Consider the following 20423-nt stretch of genomic DNA (forward strand, 5'->3'; position numbering starts at 1 on the left):
CACTAACTCCAGGGTATATCAAAGTTTGTTCAAAGAACTCATTATACAACAATACGCAGACTGGAAGCTCATATTTACGGACGCTTCCAAGACCGACTTCTACACGTCTTTTGCTATTGTTGATAACATTGGAAATACGTTAAAAGCTGGACAATTACCCAACTACTGCTCAGTATACACGGCAGAGGCAGCAGCCATATATAATGTATTACCTCTAGCTCGTGACTATAATACAAAAACGTTAATATGCACAGATAGCAAGTCTACAATCTCAGCTCTTCTTAATGGAACCAACAAGTCTTACCTAATTTCGCAAATTAGAAACATACTAATTAGTAACACAAACATAAAAATTATGTGGGTCCCAGGTCACGCTGGCATTACTGGAAATGTATGGGCCGATCATAACGCCAAACTGGCTGCAAAACAGTCATTGATTATCTTCGACTACATTGAAAAAAAGGATATATTCCGTTTAATCGCTTCACAGGAAAAAACCATAAAAGTTAATGCTTGGAAAAATGTGCAACATCACTACGCCATCTGCAATCAGAACGGGAATAAATCTGTCTACCCACCCTCAGGCCGATGCCATGACATCAAGGCCTTTGTTCGCCTTCGTCTTGGCCATACGTCATTAACGCACTCTCATATATTAAATGGAAACAGAATTCCACCCTGCACATATTGCAACTCGCCGACCTTATCCATAATCCATCTACTTGATGAATGCCCCTACTTCAACTCTGCAAGAACCAGTATCTTTCAAAACAATAAAGCTCTTGATTTACTAAAAGTAACATATATTGTAAATATTACCAAAATCTCTGAATTCCTATCTCGTACAAATTTAAAAAAATACATTTAAGCTAATCCTTCCTTTTCTAAATTTATTTATAACATATAATTTTTATTGCATAAAAACATATTGTTTGTAAATATTTTTTACACGGAATATATCATTTTTATTATTTAAGACCTTTATAATTAAAGCTGCGAGCTGAAAGCCTCTGAAGCTAGTGCTCCTTTTACTTATAATAATAAAATAATAATTGTATTATTATTTTTCATATAATAAATAAATAAATAAATAACTCACACACTGACCGACATATTCGGCATATGGTTTCTTAGAATATATTTTATAAAAATATTATTGTAGTATGTGGGAGTAAGGGTAGTACTATTCTATATTATACGCTAAAGTTTTTTGACAGGCATACTAACTATATCCTTCAAAGGTGATTTGTATATTGAAACGTGAAAGAAGGATAGGTAGGGTAGGCTTTACACCGTTACATGAAATTAGTAGAACGGCTCCTGAGGTCTGAGATTTTATCTTTAAGTGGTCGGTGCCACGCTAATTGTTCAATTTTGACACCGGCACATATAAATTCCTCTTGCACAAGCTCGGGTGTAAAATTCAATGCTTTGTGCGCATTTATTCCGTGACTTATCGCATATTTAGCTGTTTTTAACAAAACCGTTATATGGGGAGTGGGCGTGGTTATAATCTGATTGCACTTCACAGCGTCGGTAGGAATGCCACAAATATCTGTTTTAAGTTTTGCTATTATACCTTGAATGGTTTAGGAGATATGTACATTAAACCTATTAGGGAGTGAGATCACGCCCATTTTTTAAATAATTTTTGCCCATAGATGCCCCTTATTAGAGAGATGTCTTAATTTGACTTAAGTTACATCTTGCACGGATAGACACTTACCCGGATTTCAATTCATCTTGTCATCCCAATCATCTATGGTATACATATACACTCGTATAACCCTATATCTGTGTCGATTAGCTTTAGGGGATACAAACAACCGTTACGTGAACAAAACTAATATACTCAGTAGCAACATGTTGCAAGCGTATATAAATTTTGCGTAAAAATGGTATGTTATTAACTTAAATCATAGGTCGTAGAGTCACTACGGCCCATTACTATATTTTGCTTAAAATCCGAGAAATTGGTTCTTAATCAACCTAGTTAACTCAAACGAGATATATGTGATAGAAACTCCACCAAACAGACTAAATTTAATATAGTGGGTAAATAAATTCTTAAAATTTTCAATAAATTTTTAATCTGGTTATTGGCATAATTCCAACATCGGGATTAAAAAATGAAAAACATATATATGAATTAAAAAATTTGCAATCCTGATTATAAGGAGGAAACATTTGATTGTTTGTTTTAATGGATACTAAATACTTGAAGGATTTGACCGGATTCTTTCACCGTCGGGAAGCTACACTATCTCCGGTGAACATAGGCTATATTATATTTTCAAATAAGTAAGCGATCATTACTAAAACGCTAATAATGTAAGCCAAGGTGTAGAAAAATTATCTAAAAATTCCTTACATCGCGTGCGTTGCGAATACTATTGATTATAGAAGAATCGACTTTGCAGAACTTATAATTATCTCCAAAAAATGTCGCGGCAGCATATGTTGAACTATTATAGTTTTCTTTTATTTAAAAATAATAATTTTAATGTGATTCTGTAAAAGCTCTTTATTTGTACCTTGGTTTTAATATTTATCAAAATTAGTTTCTTATATGTACGTATGTAGGAAAAAAGTAAGTCCGGACAGAGAACTCTCGCTTTAGAAGATCACGCAATTCATTTAAAACATTTGATAACTTTCCGAGAAATGATGATTGAAAATTGTTATGCTGTTGTTTATTTTAATATCTCTAATGATTTGATTTCACATTCATAACAGTTTTGGCTTTTATCTCGAGTTTTATTAATAACTCTCTTTTAACTCTACCTTGTTGACTAAGTTGACCTTCTCCATGAGTATGTTAATATTTTTTTTCATACATAGTTCGATAGATCTCTATTCCCAAGTATTGTGTTTTATATAAGGAGAAAGTGGAATTTATAATTTGGTGGGTGTCAATTATGTTTTGTATTAATATACGTTTAGTCTAATTAAAACGATCTTATGTTTTTATGATTCGCTTTTCCTCTAGTAGCAATTATTAATTATACTTTGGAAATGGCATCTACTATCGTCTAATATAACCCAAGTAAGCAATATAGAAACGCAACAAGCAAAATTTGTATTCATTGGCGCCATCTAGCGTCTATTAGTGGTGGTAAATGATAGGACCGCGATTATCTACACGTGTGCGTGTAGAAACTTACTTTCCTTTTCTCAGAGAATGTTAATTAATTCGTTAACATTTTCTGTTTATGTTCAGAAAAATTGAATTATGTAAAGTTGTGAAGTTGCTCAATTTAGTAGTTTATTCAGCTTTTATGGAATACTTGAGCGAACTTTTAACTATTACCTTTCTACTTTTATAAACAATTTTTAAGTCATTTCGGTATAATAGTGTGGATAAAAGCGGTTCAGAACTTCTCCTAGTCGTTATATACCTAATTAAATTATTTCTCACACTGGAGTGACATAAGTAATTTTATACTCACTAATAAGCAATTAGAAGCTTTCATAAACTACTGTTTGAATTTATGTAATATTTGTTTGATCTATGAGAATGTATCCGTATACTTACTTTAGAACATATTGACGACTAACATAAATCAACTCGCTGCTTAAATGAAGCAATTCGAAATCGAAATGCTAATTTGCACGGCAATTAAAGTCGGTGTTTGAGGAATTCACTAACGACAACAATTTAATGACACAAGCGATACCTTTGACAACTAACGACTGTCATTAAGCAACTGTACGATTCCTGTAAGTAAATAAACCAGTTTTGATTTAAGAATTGCTTTTGAAAACTGAAAAAAATTGAGAAATTAATTTACAGTAAAAGCTTTATTTCATACAAAAATGGCAGTAAATAATCGAGTATTAAACAGTATTTTAAATTACTTTTGAAAACAAAAAACAGTTTAATTAAAATTTACAAGATTTTATCCTTAAGTAAATATTAAAAAGCTAGCTTCATTTTGCTTAACCAGCGGCGGATTTCAAAGCACCAGGGCTCAATTTGCGGTTCTTGATCATATAGCGCGGCTTGTAACCATCCTTGTCGGCTGTGTACATTGTGATCGTTTCGGTGTCTGTCTTCTCATCGTACACTGTGTAGCTACCCATGACAACGAGCTGCTCGTCGTCGGTGTCGGGATTCATTATCACACCGATCTCCTCCCGTTTGCTGCCATTTGGTTCTTCCAAGCTATTGAAGGTAAATAAAAATAATAACAAGTAAGGAAGGGCTAAGTTCGGATGTCACCGAACATTTTATATTCTCGCAAAGACACGCGGTATACTCGTTAGAGATTTCCTTATATATTTTGCTTGATTTGCATAGTGGAAAGTTAAAGAATCAGACGGAATTTAAAATGGTGTTATATGGGAAATAGGCGTGGTTGTAGTAATAGAGGTGCTAAATCTAATTTGCCTCAGTGAATTTTATTATTATAGCTTTAGCGGCTTAGGAGATATGTACATTAAACCGGACCGGGACCACATCCACTTTTTAAAAATTGTTAAATTGTAGATACCCCTCCCTAATGTGATCCTGTATACCAAATAACATTCTTGCATCTTATTGTGGAGTTTAGTTATGGCAATTTATTCGTTTTTGATTAATGAATATTTAATAATTTCAGCATTTCCACAGTTTTTAGAGCTCAAAAGATACTTACTTAAAACGATAACCCTCCTTCGTAGGTGCCAAGCTATAGAATTCCGACATAAGGGTAGGATAAACATAATCCAGAAAACCGGAATTCACGGTGAGAGAGAGGGTGGCCAAAATGGCTACAGCAAGAAACTGAAAAGAGAACACAGGTTTGGATAACAATGTATACGTAATTTTAAGGGTGTTATATTTTTGGTTTAAAGATTTTATTCAATTTTGAGAAATAAAAATAAAATTAGGGTATTTAAAAACAAAAAAGCACTGTTCTAAGACCGTTGCACAAAAGTGATTCGTAACAAACCATGGTCCTACAGTTTTTGAAATTCAATAGTACATAGTACTACTACACGAGTACATTTTTATTGCATAGCAAACTCGGGTTTATTGCTTTGAATTTTTGTCGGGTTGATAATGAATTGTCAAATCCGAGATCAATGACCTAAAATTTTTCAGTTGTACGGCTAAATTTTTTTATTTTCATAAACAACAAATATGTGATATTAAAGGTGAGTTAGAGAAACCTTTATATTTATAGAAACGGAAGTTGTAACAAACGCTAAATGATTCAGATCAAAATATGGCTGAATGTGTTGGTTATATGTTTTATTGAGTCAATACTTTGATATCTATCCCCTATATTGTGTCTATAACTATATTCGTGCGGTTTTTTTTTCAAAATTTGAACTTTTATTAAAAACGGAAAAAACAATACAATAATATTATTCAAAGCCCATCTGAAGCTATGAAACCATAACATTTTCCCATCTTTCTGGCAATTTGTGGATTCCATCTCAAAAGTGCTGCGCCAGCTTGGCGGCCAAGAATGAATCAAGCTAGGTTAGGTTTCACTAAATTTTTAAATTTGTAAAGTATCCGGAAACTTTTAATTGTTTTCAACTGGCTGCTTGAGTCACTCCTAAAGATTCTACGAGCTCTTCTTGGGTTTGGGAACATTCTTCAGCGAGTAATGCTTTCAGTTCATCTTAAAACGTTTTTGGTAACCCAGGACGTTCATCATTTTCACAACCCAAAATCACCACTTGTAAATCATGAAAGCCATTTTTAACACGTTCGATCACTTGGAGCATGTTCACCATAAAATTCCAACGAATTTCAGCGCAGGTTTTCTTTATATGTTTTAAAGAAATGAAGAATAACTCCTCGCAAAAACATGTATTTCAATGAAAAAAATTATAATTGTTTATTCTTCTAATCAATGATCTATTACTGAAAAAGACGCAGAACGATGGAGAATAAAAATAATGCGTCACTTCTTGACAAACCGCGCGAATGTAGTTAATAGATCCAATATATTATATACAATAGAAAAATCTCCACTCAGACTTCCTGGCCTAAAAAATAAGTTAACAACGCTTTCCTTAAGAAATCAAAAATAAATTACAATAATAGTTAGATTTTAATCGCCTGACGAATGATTAAATATAGAATTATAGGATTAAAAATATTCAAACTGGAATATGTTTTTTGTGGATATGTCTGAGGAAAACTTTTGATGAAACTTCATACATTCGTCAAAACTTGAATATAGTACTGGGTGCTACAGTGCAAATGGACATACATGTCTGAACTTTTCTGAAAAGTGATCACGGTTCCGCGCTATTAATTTTATGTACGCATATTAGCCAATACTGAATCTATCTCAAATCCGTTGAAACGACCAATTTCATACCTTTAGATTTACCCAAGATGTTTGAACCTTCGTCTTATGGGCAGTCCAGAAAAGAATATCGAAATGATTCTGCTCGCCTGGCGTTCGTGGCATGTAACGGCAGTTTGAATGTTATCCTTTATTTGTCTTCGAAGTAGTTGCTTTAAGAATCAGTGAATATATCGAACCATTATTCTACTACGAGCTACCATAAATTAGCTATATTATTTGGTTCAACCGCTTTTCAAATACCACTTAAGAGATAAGTCAAGAATACGAAAATGATACTTATAACCTTCAATCACAAATCACTAACAAATAAAACTCGTAAACATTGGCGCTCATAAAAAAAACATAAATGCAGATGTTAGTTCGTCTATCATAAAAAGAAACGCACACTATCAAAATATTGAGTAATGTAATAAACAATGTTTGAATATGTTAAACTCACTAATGATGTAATAATTCCTTTGGCTTATAACCCTGACAAAATATGTTTTTATATTCGGCTTGATGTTAAAGGTCAGCTCGAATATTCCACGTAATTGATGATAATACTGATTCTGATCTATATGTATATCTGGCGACATTACGGTTTTGGCCGAACTCCCATTTGTGATGTGTGCAAGTTTTGGATTGACTGCAAACGGGTTTATGGAGTTATGTCAAAGGGCGACTCCGCTATTAGCAAACATCTTTTATAATGGTGTGAACACGATCGAACACAGATTCCTTATTGTGATATAGAAACAGTTATCACGAGATTTCCGTTCCGTTACTTTTTGGGAGTGCGTTTGACAGAAAATTGGACAGGACTGTGACGTCATGAGCGAAAAAAAATTTGTTTACATTTTCTGTAAAAGTTTGACAGTTCCTAGCAATGGTAACACAGAACACACTTAGATATGGATCACCAGACCGTTATGGATCGAGGAAGCGTTTTCAAAGATGTGTCTACCAAGATGTTTGAACATCAGCCTATCATCAGTAAATATGGGATACTTGAAGAGAAAGTGTTTATACGATTTCACCTCGCTTTTTTCATAAAAATAAATGGTGATCATCTAGCAGGTTCTGTTAATTAATGTCATATTATGTGAGACCAAAATCTACAGTGTATTTTTAATTAACTAAAGTCCAGTAAAATACTTCTAGAATCATAGTACATTTTAATAGCGGGAACAGGAAGAGTCTCCCCAACTAATAAGGACCGGAAGGAATTTGTATATTTCTCTTTAATAAAATCTTCAATTCGAAGCTGAGGGATCAATATGTTCAGGGTATTTTTCCGAAAAACCAAAATTTCGGCTATAATAAGCAACTAAGACTAACCTCTTGCGAGTTAGGAGGAAATAAAAGAGGTAATTTTAAAATTTATATGATTTAAAGATTTATAACTTTTATGGGTGTATACCTAAATACATAAAAATAGAGCATACTGCCTAAGCCAACGCCACATAAACCTCTGGCATAAGCTTTAAACAGTATTATTTTATTTTAGCACGAAAAGATCAGAGACTGATGCAAAGTGATGCATAAATGAGCTTTTAAAATGTTTTCTTCTAAGACTTTCTTCAAAGAATTCTGCTTACATATTTTGATTTCTTGCTTTATGTAATTTCTATTAAATTTAAAAATTTATTATAAATGAATTCAATTCACTATTATAAATACAACACTAAAACAAAATTTTACTTTAATGCTTGTTCACACTTTCGAATTGTATTTACTCAACACATTTTTTAGACAAAGTAATATTTTTGGATTCATTAATTTATTATTCAATTTATGTTCCAAAATATTTTGTTTTGCACTGAAAGACACAATGCGTAAAAACATTTGTCTTACACCTTTGCGTGGTGCCCCAAAACCATTTTTGTTGTATGCAAAACTTACCAGCTTAGCAGATGCCATGTTGAGGCTGCTTGAAGATCACAAAACTGACTGACACATGAAAAGCAATTTTGTTCAATATTTCGCTTTCGTTTCGAATTTGCAAACGCCGTAATTAATAGTTTATACTCAAATATCCAAATACCTGTATTCACATATGCATATCAATGAGTTTTTAAGACATCTGTGTTCTCAGCTAGATTAGAAGACACCAGCGGACATTCAAATGCTTATACATGTCTTGCATACGTACGTATATACATACATATATGTATATATATATGTATGAACTTGACTATGTACATTTGTTTTCCTATACAAAATCTAGTAGATTTTTAAAGTTTATACTCTGCGATTAAACCGGTCTCATATTAATATTGGACTTGAAACATACTCGTACTAATCTAACTGAAAATTATTATAGACGCCAACGAACCAACGAAAATGATGGCATTCCGTAATGAAAAGAGAATAAACAACACAAAAAGGGCAACAGCTTATGAACTACAACAAATGTCTAATAGCGCTAATGACGTTATTGGTAAGAAGAAGAGAATAAGAGAGAAGTATACGACATCATAAGGAATTAATAAGCGTCTATATAGTGTTTATATAAGTTGTCAAAACATGAGAAATCCCACAGCCAATTAATTGTGGGGGGCAGTTGGATACATCAGTTATCCGCTGTTAAAACGATTTTTTCCCTCTTTCTATTCAAAATAATTAGCGATTGATTTTCCTTTGTTTAATTAAGGATACATTTTTTAGAGCTGTCACCGCCATATTTGTTCGACATGTCTTACAAACGACAAGTTTACAAAACAAAATAAAGCTGTCATCAATATACACGGTGTGTCCCACAAATAACCGAACTTTATATTAAGTCATACAAGATGCAGCGTTATCTATTTCAAACGCACCTACATAACATCATGTAAATCGGATGACATATGTTAAAGTTACACCCATCTCAATAAAAGAAAAAGTGTGCAATTGTTCCATTTTTACAAAAAGCAAATATACGATTTTGTGTTAAAGTTGAAAAACTCGCTGGGACATGTGAATTGAAGAAAAAAGTTTATGGTAACGATGGTAAGAGTCGCACTCTAGTTTATACGTGGGTTACACGATTTAAAAATGGTCTTGAGTATTTTAACGACGACCAAAGGTCAGGTCGTACACGATACAAAGTATCACTATGAGAATGTTGACTTAATGATTAAGTACGAGTAAGAATATTGTTTGGAGAATTTTGACTGAAGACCAAAAAAGTGAACGACTTTTCGGTGAAAAAACGGTCTTCTGTCATCAACCAGCCTGCATATTTGCCTCATCAGCATTTTTATGATATCCCAGACATTTAAGCAGCCGTATCGTTCCTTCAAATTTAAAGATTATAAGTTAGACTTTTATACAATTATTTTAGTGTTATAACGACAGAAAGTGTTCTTCAAATAATTTCGTGAAATTCTGCTGAGTTGCCAGTCTTTGGCTGGCGATAGTTCAGGTACATTGAGGTTATTTTGGCCGACTCTTATGAGAAAGATAATCATATGAAATATCAATCCACTCACGCATTAAATTTTCTGATTTGATAACGTTTATCCACAGATAATTGACGAAAAGTGTAAATATTTTAAATTACCATTTGCATAGTCTGAAAACTTTTTGAATTATCTATACATATATTCAGTATTGTATTACTCAAGACGGCCGAAAATTTCTAAAGGTACTGATAAAAAAAAATTCGCAGGGAGTACATTTTTAAGCTATTGCATATCTTTTATCTCGGGCTTTTAACGCAGCGACCGAATCAAGAAATTCCGTAACGGAAATAGACCTAACACGATCACAAAATATGCGCAGAAGGTTTGCATACCTTTAGTCGTATTTTTCGCATATCTCAAGCGGAACAAATCAATTGAAGAGCTGGGTGATTCAAAAATAATAGATACAACTTTTTTTTTGCCAATAAAATACAAAATATGGAATTTAATAAAAATTTAATTAATAAAAAATTAATTAATCAATATTCGGAGCCATAATATTAATAGCATTATTATTATTTTGGTAAATAGCTACCCCACCTTATGGAACAGTACAAGTATTTCGTTTGAATTGAACAATACAATTGAAATTAGGTATTTCAATCGGATTATTAATAGTAATAAATTTTCACTTACCTTGGCTGGCGATTTCAACATCAACTTCACTAAAAAAAATTAAAAAGGTTGATAACTGAATAATGACCCACAAGAATCCACAACAAAATATGGGACCAACATTCACGAGGTATTTTCCAGATATTTAGAGGATATCAAGTCTCAAACTAATGTTTCTTATTTCATGTTGTTTATATAATCACAGCCAAAATCTGTCAAATATATATTGTGTTCCCAATGCTGGTAAATTATTAAATAGAAATTTTGTAAGAGTTAAGCGTTCTTTTACCACTCGCTTACCAAAAAAGTAGATTCAGTCTCAGCAGAGAAAATGAGAGGACTGATGTTAATTGACATAGAAAGATCATTTAGTGAGAAAAGTTTAGTTGCTAAATCTGACAATTCAATTCGTTTTATAGTTATTAGTCACACATCAAATGCATAATATATATTAATATAAAAAGCAGATAATATATTCTAAATCTAAATCAATCACTAACCATTTTATGGAGACTCCAACTAAATGTTAATAGAAATTTTATACTATACATTAACCACCAAATTCACAGAAAGCATACTGATACTTGTCAATTTATACGATTTCATACGTATAATATGTATGCATTTCCCATCCCTTCTTTTTCGTATTCGGTGGTCATCATCCGAAGTTAAATGGAAATGATTTGTAGATTTGTGCACAAACGTGTCAAGGGGAGTGATGTTGTTGGCGGAATAAGAATGGAAGTACATACGTTCTTCAACCAATTTGGTTTCTTTACTTAGCAAATCTTCGATAATAACAGGGGGAGAATTTAATGCATGGTCTACTGCTTGGGGTAGCAGAAGCACGAACCATCGTGGACGTCTTATCCTAGAATTCTTGAGTCAAACGAACCTTACAATAATAAACAGTGGCACGCAAAAAACCTATCAAAAGGGTAATAAAGGTACTGGTGAAGTCAGCAATTACTCGTAGCAAAAGAGGCTGTTTCGAAAAGCTTTGTGAAGAAGCAAACATAGACCCCTGGGGAACCGCGTACAAAATATGTACTATGTCGAAATTCAAAAATATTTCGCTGCAACCTAAGAACGAATCATTTATGAGGAAAGTCGTCGACGCATTATTTCTGGCACATGAACCCAATCCTATGCTAAGTGAAACGATTGTACAGAGCCCCCTATTAGTCACAGAAGAAGAACTACTGGCTATCGCTAAAAAAATTAAAATCCCAAAGCACCTGGAATAGATGGTATACCAAATATAGCCCTAAATGAAGCCATGATTCTGAGACTCAGTTTGTTCGTTAAAATGTACGATTAGTGTATATTGGTAGGCGTATTTCCCGACCCGTGAAAGGTGCAGCGTTTGGTGCTACTCCCAAAACTGAAAAAGCCACCTGAAGAACCTTGATCCTATCAACCTCTATGTATGCTCGACACATTTGGTAAAGTGTACGAAAGCATAGTAAGAATCCGCTTGGAGCAATCCACAAAGCCGGCGGAGTACCAGAGAGACAATACGGCTTTATAAAAAAGAGGTCCACTGAGTGTCAGATAACTTCACAGCCACATCTGAATTATTTTGGTGTAATATTGGAATCAAGGCTTAAATTTAAATAGCACTTTTAAAACATGACGGGTAAAGCCAATAAATTCCACAATTCAGAAAAAAGGAAGGAAAGGATCAAAAGCATCACAATGGGGCAGCCACCGTGGCAAACCTCATCCAAAGAACAGTGGACCCACAGATTAATACCAGACATCATACCGTGGGTAGATAGAAGACCTGGATTTCCACCTGACCCAAATACTAACAGGACATGGGTGATTTAGAAAGTATCTATTGCAAACTCATCATGATGTGTGCATAGACGACTCTGAACACGTATTTTTTCTGTGCCCCCGTTTTTTATATATCAGAGAAAAGTTAAATATACACTCGGCGGTAGTCTAACAGTGGAAACTTTGATAGCACATATGTGTCAGTCCTCTGATTAATTGGAAAGCTGTCAGCGAAGCGGCAGCTCTAATTATGATTAAACAGAGATACTAACAACAGATTAAGAGTCGGTCAGTCCGTACCGTAGAGGATACATAAATACTTGTACATACATACATATCTCATTATTAATTTTAAGTAATAGCTTTACCGCGACAGTCCCCGAGTGCCACACGTATTTATTTATTTTTTCTTATCGTATATAAAACTTCCTGATGTAAAATACTATGGACACTATAAGTTTGAGGCTACAGACTATAAACATAAACATAGGCAGGAATATTATTTGATCTTTAAAATTATTATTTCAAGAACCTCATGCGTGATAACCTCTATAAAGAAAACAAAACTCTTCGCCGTATACAAATAGTTACACCCGTACTCGTATGTTTAAGCTTTAAATATACAGTAGTAGACTCCATTCATAAAACGAGCAAAAAATATAAGTACATACATAATGTCAGTAAATGGCAGGTATTCATATATTTTACTGACTCTAATCCGCATTTTTGATAGTCCCTTGGAGGACCTTGCATCAAATAGTCATTATAAAAATTTTCTTTTAAACTCAAATAAATATTTAATAATGTCTGAATAAAAACCGTATGTTTCCTTTTTTTCTTCAAAATAAATTTCCGAAGTTAAGTCATGTTTTGATCTCTGGACTGGTCTAAACGAAAAACGGTGGCATGGTGTATGATTTTTCCTAACTAAGACAGATCTAACAAAATAAAAACAAATGCTTGTCATCACAAAGATTTATCAATAACTTCGTTGACCGTCTTCATAGAACCACCATAAAAAACCTAAAACCATAAAACCTTTCCGTCCGTCCTCCTGTTTCTTTATGATATTTATAGTTTTTTTTTTTAAATCACTGCCAAAATAAGGCAACAGAGTTAGATATAGGGTTATATATATATAAATGATCAGGATGAAGAGACGAGTTGAAATCCGGGTGACTGTCTGTCCGTCCGTCCGTACAAGCTCTAAAAATTGATATATCTTTATGACACTTGGTAGACATGTTTCTTCGTACCGTGAGACGGTTGGTATTGCAGATGGGCGTAATCGGACCACTGCCACGCCCACAAAACGCCATTAATCAAAAACAAATAAATTGCCATAACTAAGCTCCACAATAAGATACAAGACTGTTATTTGGTACACAGGGAGGGACATCTGCAGTTAAATTTTTTTTTTTTAAGTGGGCTTGGTCCCGCCTCTAATAGGTTTAATGTGAATATCTCCTAAACCGCTAATGCTATAATTACAAAATTCACTGGAAACAAATGTTTTTAGCACTTCTATTGACGGTGTGAAAATAGTTGAAATGGAGTGGCAACTCCGCCCACTCCCCATATAACGGTACTGTTAAAAACTACTAAAAGCGCGATAAATCAAGCACTAAACACACCAGAGACATTGAATTTTATCTCTGGGATGTGTTCAAAATTAGACAGTGGGCGTGGCACAGCCCACTTTTAGGTGAAACCTCATATCTTGAGATCTGCTAAACCGATTTCAACCAAATTCGGTGCATAACGTTCTTTTTATGTTTCTATGTCATAGTGCGAAAATGGGAAATCGGACTACAACCACGCCTACTTCCCGTATAACACCATTTTAAATTCCATCTGATTCTTTCACTTTCCACTATGCGAATCAGGCAACAATGACTGTATCGGGATAAAACTTTGCGTGAATAATGCGATTAAAGTATGCCACCTTGTGGCCAAAAATTGTCTAAATCGAACCAAAACTGTTTATGCCTCTAAGTACTAAATATGTGGACCCCAGTGCCTATAGTTGACCTTCTACCGAAAATATCAGTCAATCCACAAAAAAATCTTAAACGAGTATACTATTTGACTTTGCGAGAGTATAAAATGTTCGGTTACATCCGAACTTAGCCCTTCCTTACTTGTTATACTTGTTTTCTTTTATTTTCTCAATAACGTTGGTCATAATTAAATTGCTTTAAATATTTTACAAATTATTGCAAAAAATAACAAATATGTGCGCATCTAGAAATATTAAATTTCTTAGTGTTTTATGAGTCACTAATATAACATTTGCCCATTACGTTTTCTGGTTTAACTACATGTTAAATCACCAATATGTCGTTAAAAGTCAAGATCGCGAAGATGACAGAAATTACCTTCTAAGCAATCAACTAGTTTCGTTGAAATTCCCATGCAAACATAGAATTTTTATAAATACATGTGCATGCGCATTCAATTAGCCATAAATATCAAAAATATTGATAAAGCAAATCTTATATCGAAATAAGAGAATTTTTTCATTGCACTTGTTTGGTTACAATTATAAATTTTATGAATGTTATGAATTTCGTCTTTCAAATTCTTTGTTTAAATTTTATTTTTATTCTTATCATGAAATACATAAAACTAGAACTTAGCTTTACATATCATCTTTACTAATAACTCAAACACTATAAAGTTGTATAGTAAGTTTGTATATGGAATTACTTCAGTAATTCAGTATGCTGGAACTTTGTGTTACATAAAAAAGTAGATTACTGTTAATATTTTAACTGGAGCTCGGCTCCAGTTTGTCAATATATTTAACTTTTCAGTAGCTTTAATGTTACTCATGATTCATACGGATCGGTCACTTTTTTCAAATGTTATGCTATCTTAAGCTGAGTTTTTCCTGTAATATTACCAAATTGGAATTTTTTATTAAGAATTTTAGCCTGTAACACCGGCAGTGTGACTACAATTCAGATTACACATAGTAAGCGTTTCTAAATGTTTTCCAGAACCTCCTTAAACGATGTAAAAGGTATATTTATTCCACCAAAAATTTTCACACCAAATTTATCAGCTGTTAGAGCAATAAAAAACTCCATACACTTATTTTCTATCTATTGTATCTTACAGGAGCACAAGTGAAGTTGAAAATAACATCCGTTGAGATATCTCCTGTGTTCTGCATAGGTGCTTTTGCCTTTTCTATTTTCGTTTGCGACTGATATTATTGGAAAAGTGGAATAGGCTTTATGATGAGAGAACCAAAGTTCAGGGAGGCAATATACAATTGCTGCGTCTACTAGTCCCTAGCCTTACACCTCCTGGATGTTTAATTGCTGTAGCAGCTGGTACTAAGTTTTCGAAACAGCGGTCGTAATCGACCTGTAGCATGGACGCTGCTTGATAAAGACAATGCAATCCTGTAAACTTTTGAAAGAAAATGTCTAGATGTATACAGCTTCAGTGCTAAATGCCATAGGGGATGGAACTTTAAACTATATTACCTTATAAAGCGCAGAAATTCCTCAAGGAGCAAGTATTAAGATGTCTAGCCCATGAACCAGAATGGACCTTGTGAGAGCAAAGAGAAAAGTGTTTAATATCATGCAAATACGCGAAACACCATTGTTAGCTGCATAGTCTTAAAAAGTGGAAAAAATTCGTTAAAGAATATTATATTTAGATTATATTTAATATCTTTCATACATTGTAAACATTATGTAATATACTTTAATTAAAAATTATTAGTTAGTTTATTGGTAACATAGATTTCGTATTAATTATTTAAACTGCCATTGTAGATATCTCCGCATTAATTTACGTTTTTTCACTATTTACTGCCCTTTGCCAATGACATTAAGAGCTTGGCACTTAATCCACGCCTCTTCACCTTAAAACGCGATTGATAACCATTTTTATCAGCAGTATATATCGTTATCGTCTGAGTATCGGTTTTCTCGTCATACGCCATGTACATGCCCATTATCAGTAGTTGCTTTGCCGGCGTACCGGGATACGCCAATCTCCTCGCGTGAGCTGCCATTTGGGTCCTCCTGCCTAGGTAGAACAAAAGTGATAATTGCTGTCATAGTCATAGACTTGTGTGTCAAATACTTGAATCGGTAGCCCCTCTCTGTGGGCCCCAGACTATAGTACATGGTGATAACTTCTGGATAAACATAGTCAAACATTTGAGTATTTGCGGAGAGCAAAGAGGTGATAAGAATGTATGCCGTCAAGAACTATATTATGAAAATAGAGTTATAAAATTTGATTTATTTAAAAATTAACGAATGAACGGAAATATATGGGAAGATTTCGCTTTACATCTCTAGAGCTTGAACAATTTCGCTGCCAAAAATGCTTAATCGCCATATGTTAAAATAATTTCTATATGGTTTTCAACATGTATTATGGGATCTTGTTTCTGTTTTCAAATTATTTAATGGGTTTAAGAGATAAGATTCGGGCCTGTATCTGTAATTTGGGATCAGGGGCAACTATAACATTTTTACATTAATTGTATTAATTGTCGAATATTATAAATTACTGACACAGGTAGAGAGTCGGTAAACCTGACAGAATTCAACTTTATGCAATCGATCCAGGCTTGTGTGAGGTACTGGATGAGAGAGCATAAGCATACACAAGACCCATATTGAGGACCTAAAACTGCTCTCTGTGCTTGGTTTTGTACAAAGTCACAATTCATACCAAACTTAAGCAAGAATTTTTAGAAATATGGTATGATATAGTCTTATACTAGCGCAAGTGAACGGTTCCCTAAATAGGATAATACTATAGATCCGGTTGTATTGAACAGTGTCAATGCGAGATCGAATGGAGTAATTTAAGTTGAATTATTTACTCCATAAGAACATAAAAAACCAAGCAGATTGCTGAGGTATTCCGAAGATTGTTAATGTTGAGTTACATATAGAGAGCACTAGGTTTCAGAGTACAAATAAAACATTAGATCAGTTGTCGGCATGAGAGGAACTGCGACTGAGTGTAAACAAAGTATATAGAAAATGTTTGCATTATTTCGTGAAACAATCATTTTCGTGACTCATTATTCATTCTATATATGTTGTACGATCAGGATAAATATATTGAACCATAAAAACCTTAACTTTGAATTCAAAACAGCAAAGAGCATTCCAGCACACGACCAATCACGATGTTGTTTCGTTGCTGCCTCGACAACGACTATAGTTTAGTGAGGTATTTTTTACATTCGCTGTTAAAGCTTACCATAGTAATATATATTTTTTTACACCATGAAAATATAGCAACTTCAATAAAAAAGCCCACCGACATTTTTATAAAACTAAATATTTTGACGTGAGAGTTTTCGATTGTAAATTAGGGTTTTTTCGATATTAAGTCAAAATAAGGTGGATAATTAAATATTTTAAATAAAAAAAAAATCCCAGCATGTTTAAGACAGAAAAAAAGTTAGTGTACACCAAATTTCGTGAATGAAAAAAGTTTTTGTAAAAGATAAAAACAAAAACCCAAAAACTTGAATATATGAATTTTTCACATAAATTTTAAGGTTATGTGAAAAAGGTGTTAATACAAATGTTGAAGATCTCTTCATTATCTAAAACTGTGCCATATAACTTTTTTCTATAGGACTCGTCGTTTTTAACAGTTAAAAATTCAACCACCCCTTCCTCTTCCCAACCTCAGATTGCCCGTAAATTATTTTTCCTTTCCTTTTATGTTATTTTATTCTAATTTTCATCCAACTATAACTTTTTTGTTTTCAAAAACTATCTGTCCTGGTCTAAAAAGTTTGTTAAAATATGTGCAAGACCTTCGAGTTTTTAAACTTTATATACACTTGAACTAGTTTCATTATCACTTGTAATTAAATTTAAGGTTGAATTGTCAAAGAATATTTTCTCATTGAAATTACATTTCTTACTCATATTTTTCCGAGTATGCACTTATTTTTTAAACAAGTGAATTTATGTTTTGTATCCTTTCAATAACTTATCACCAATCGTCTTTTAGTTCACTCACCAACTTTGCGGACACCATTTTGTACTGTCTTACATTAACGATCAAACCATCGACTGAAGCATTGCAATGAGATGAAGTTAACATGAAGGTTTTCCAACGCATCTGTCACTGAATCCATCATTTTAAATATGCATCATTGTAATTTGCAATTGGATATACTCATACAGAGACAAGTGAGGCGGGTCCAACAAACCTACTGCAGTGATATGCAGATTTGAGAATTATCTTATGATGTTGTAATAAATAATCAATTAATATACTCCGATCTTGGTGATTTTATTGATGATTTGTTATTTAAAATTGTTCAAGGTTGGACACAGTATGCTATAAATAGACACCTACTATCTCGAAAGATTAATTTATAACTTCTTTATTTATATCTACTGTAAAACTGCCATGTTGCAGTCGCGAGGCTCCTAACATACCTATTCAGAATTGATGCCGACATACTGATATGATTCTACTTACACCTTTACATTCAGGACACTAAACAAACTTTTTATGACTCCTTGAAACCATTCGTTTTATCCTGAACTTAGTTAAAATATATCATATCGTATAAAATGGGGGTTTCGGAATAATAGTGACACAGTGAACATAAAAAAAAATGTTCAGAGAGATGCTTTGACTTTGAAGGACTTTTCGTAATTTTGTCCAAATCTAATTTATTTGGATCTGATTGTCGTTGATTTGAATGGAGAATGCATTGTGTGGTGCAATGGAAGCAAAAGAAGTGCAGTGTGAGCAAATGGCGTCAGTAACCTTGTTTTCATCAAAGAAATTATGTAAAGAAAATACTACTAGGAAATATTAAATAAATAATTTGGCTCCATCAGCAGCTTAATTCAATTCAAATGATGACTTCTGTTTTATTCAGGATAACGACCCGAAGCATTTTGCTTTAGAGGTTAAGGAATGGTTGTTGTTCAACGAGAAAAAAGTGCTGCCGCATCCTCCCTAGACGAAGTTACGAGAGCGCAAAGTTAATCGCAAAAATGAGGTTATGGCTAATTTTCAGGAAATATGGGCAAATATACCTTCTGAACTTACATAAAATATGGTGCATTCTATGAATAAAAGACTGCAAACCATGATAAAGTATTAATTTTCCTTTAAGAGTGTTAAAATGTCAATTTATGCAAACTGTACAAGTTTTTGTTTTGGTTTTCGTAAATGAAGTTTTTTTTGATTTTTTTAATTTTTTGAAGAAAACTGAATTTTTATTATATCATATATTTAAATTACATTATGGAAATTAATAAAACGATATTTTGCTCAATTTTAGATGCAACTTAAAAATTTTAATAGTTGAGGAGATAAGTCACTTCAAATGCAAACCATCTCCTTGTAAAATTTTTTTTTGGCTGTAGCTGCTTTTACGAGTATTCTTATAAACTTAAAATTTGTAACAATGTGGCCAAAAATTGAGAGCACGAATTTGTGTTATTAAAGCTCACTACTGGACGTATTGCAGTTACCAAACTTCCATGAATGACAAAGAACTGACTTTAATATTTACAACTCAAAAAAAAAATACTACTTCGGCGAAGAAGTTGACTCTAATTGAATTTGTTTAAGAAAATTTTTTGCATTTTATAAGAACATCGACAAACTGTCGAAGTTGATTATTTTATTTATCGTCTAGAACCAAAAAAAGTATGTTGTATGAGAAAAGTTCAACCATCCAAAAATAACAGTCACACTTGGGAGATTTTGTCTCAATTATATATTATAACTATTGTAAAATAGTCTGCAGTCCGCTAGTTGGTCCTCCGGTTTCAAATTAATTTCTATATTTTCCTAGGTGCAATGAGCACACCGATTCCAAAACAATTGAGAGGACAGGTTATAGTTGTAAACTCACCTTTGTACCAAAACATAAATTTTCGTTAGTATTAATTAATAGATTCTCTATCCGTATATTCAAAAAATATGAGAATTCCAGTTTCGTATTATCTGAATGACGGTAACAGAGCGAATCGTTCATATTGTTATAAATAATTGAATCGAATTATTTCAAGAAACGATGTGATAGTAATTGCTTTACTGACAAGACTCACAAACGACTCCCGCATAGAAATCCAGAGAGCATACTAGCTGGCATAAGTCCCCCTTTTAATCAGACGCCTACATAACCTTACATATTGAGTGGTTTTGAAAATTCCGAAATAAACTAGAAATTTAATATAAAGTGGTATATACATACATACATATACAAGTATGTATAGTTATGAGTATGGTATTCTTCCTTTGATCTACT

General features: G+C 33.1%; 1 protein-coding gene and 1 pseudogene across 1 annotated transcript; both read right to left on the minus strand.

Annotated features, from left to right (window-relative positions):
- Window positions 1-3782: 3782 nt before the first annotated feature.
- LOC106620523 (larval cuticle protein 65Ab1) lies at window positions 3783-8347 on the minus strand. Its single transcript, XM_014239042.3, has 3 exons — window positions 8199-8347; window positions 4638-4765; window positions 3783-4165 (listed from the first exon to the last, which is right to left on the minus strand). Exons 1-3 carry the CDS (start codon window positions 8214-8216, stop codon window positions 3940-3942), a joined length of 372 nt encoding a protein of 123 aa, XP_014094517.1. The 5' UTR covers window positions 8217-8347; the 3' UTR covers window positions 3783-3939.
- Window positions 8348-15791: 7444 nt separating this feature from the next.
- On the minus strand, window positions 15792-18266 carry LOC106620524 (uncharacterized; annotated as a pseudogene).
- Window positions 18267-20423: the final 2157 nt, after the last annotated feature.

The sequence above is a fragment of the Bactrocera oleae genome, chromosome 2, assembly GCF_042242935.1.
Source record: "Bactrocera oleae isolate idBacOlea1 chromosome 2, idBacOlea1, whole genome shotgun sequence".
In the NCBI taxonomy this organism is placed as follows: Eukaryota; Metazoa; Arthropoda; class Insecta; order Diptera; family Tephritidae; genus Bactrocera; species Bactrocera oleae.

Coding starts and splice junctions, on each gene's coding strand:
- LOC106620523 (XM_014239042.3), bottom strand. Junction 4,166..4,637: donor AAGGAGGGTTATCGTTTTAA/GTAAGTATCTTT, acceptor TACCTTCAATAG/CTTGGAAGAACCAAATGGCA.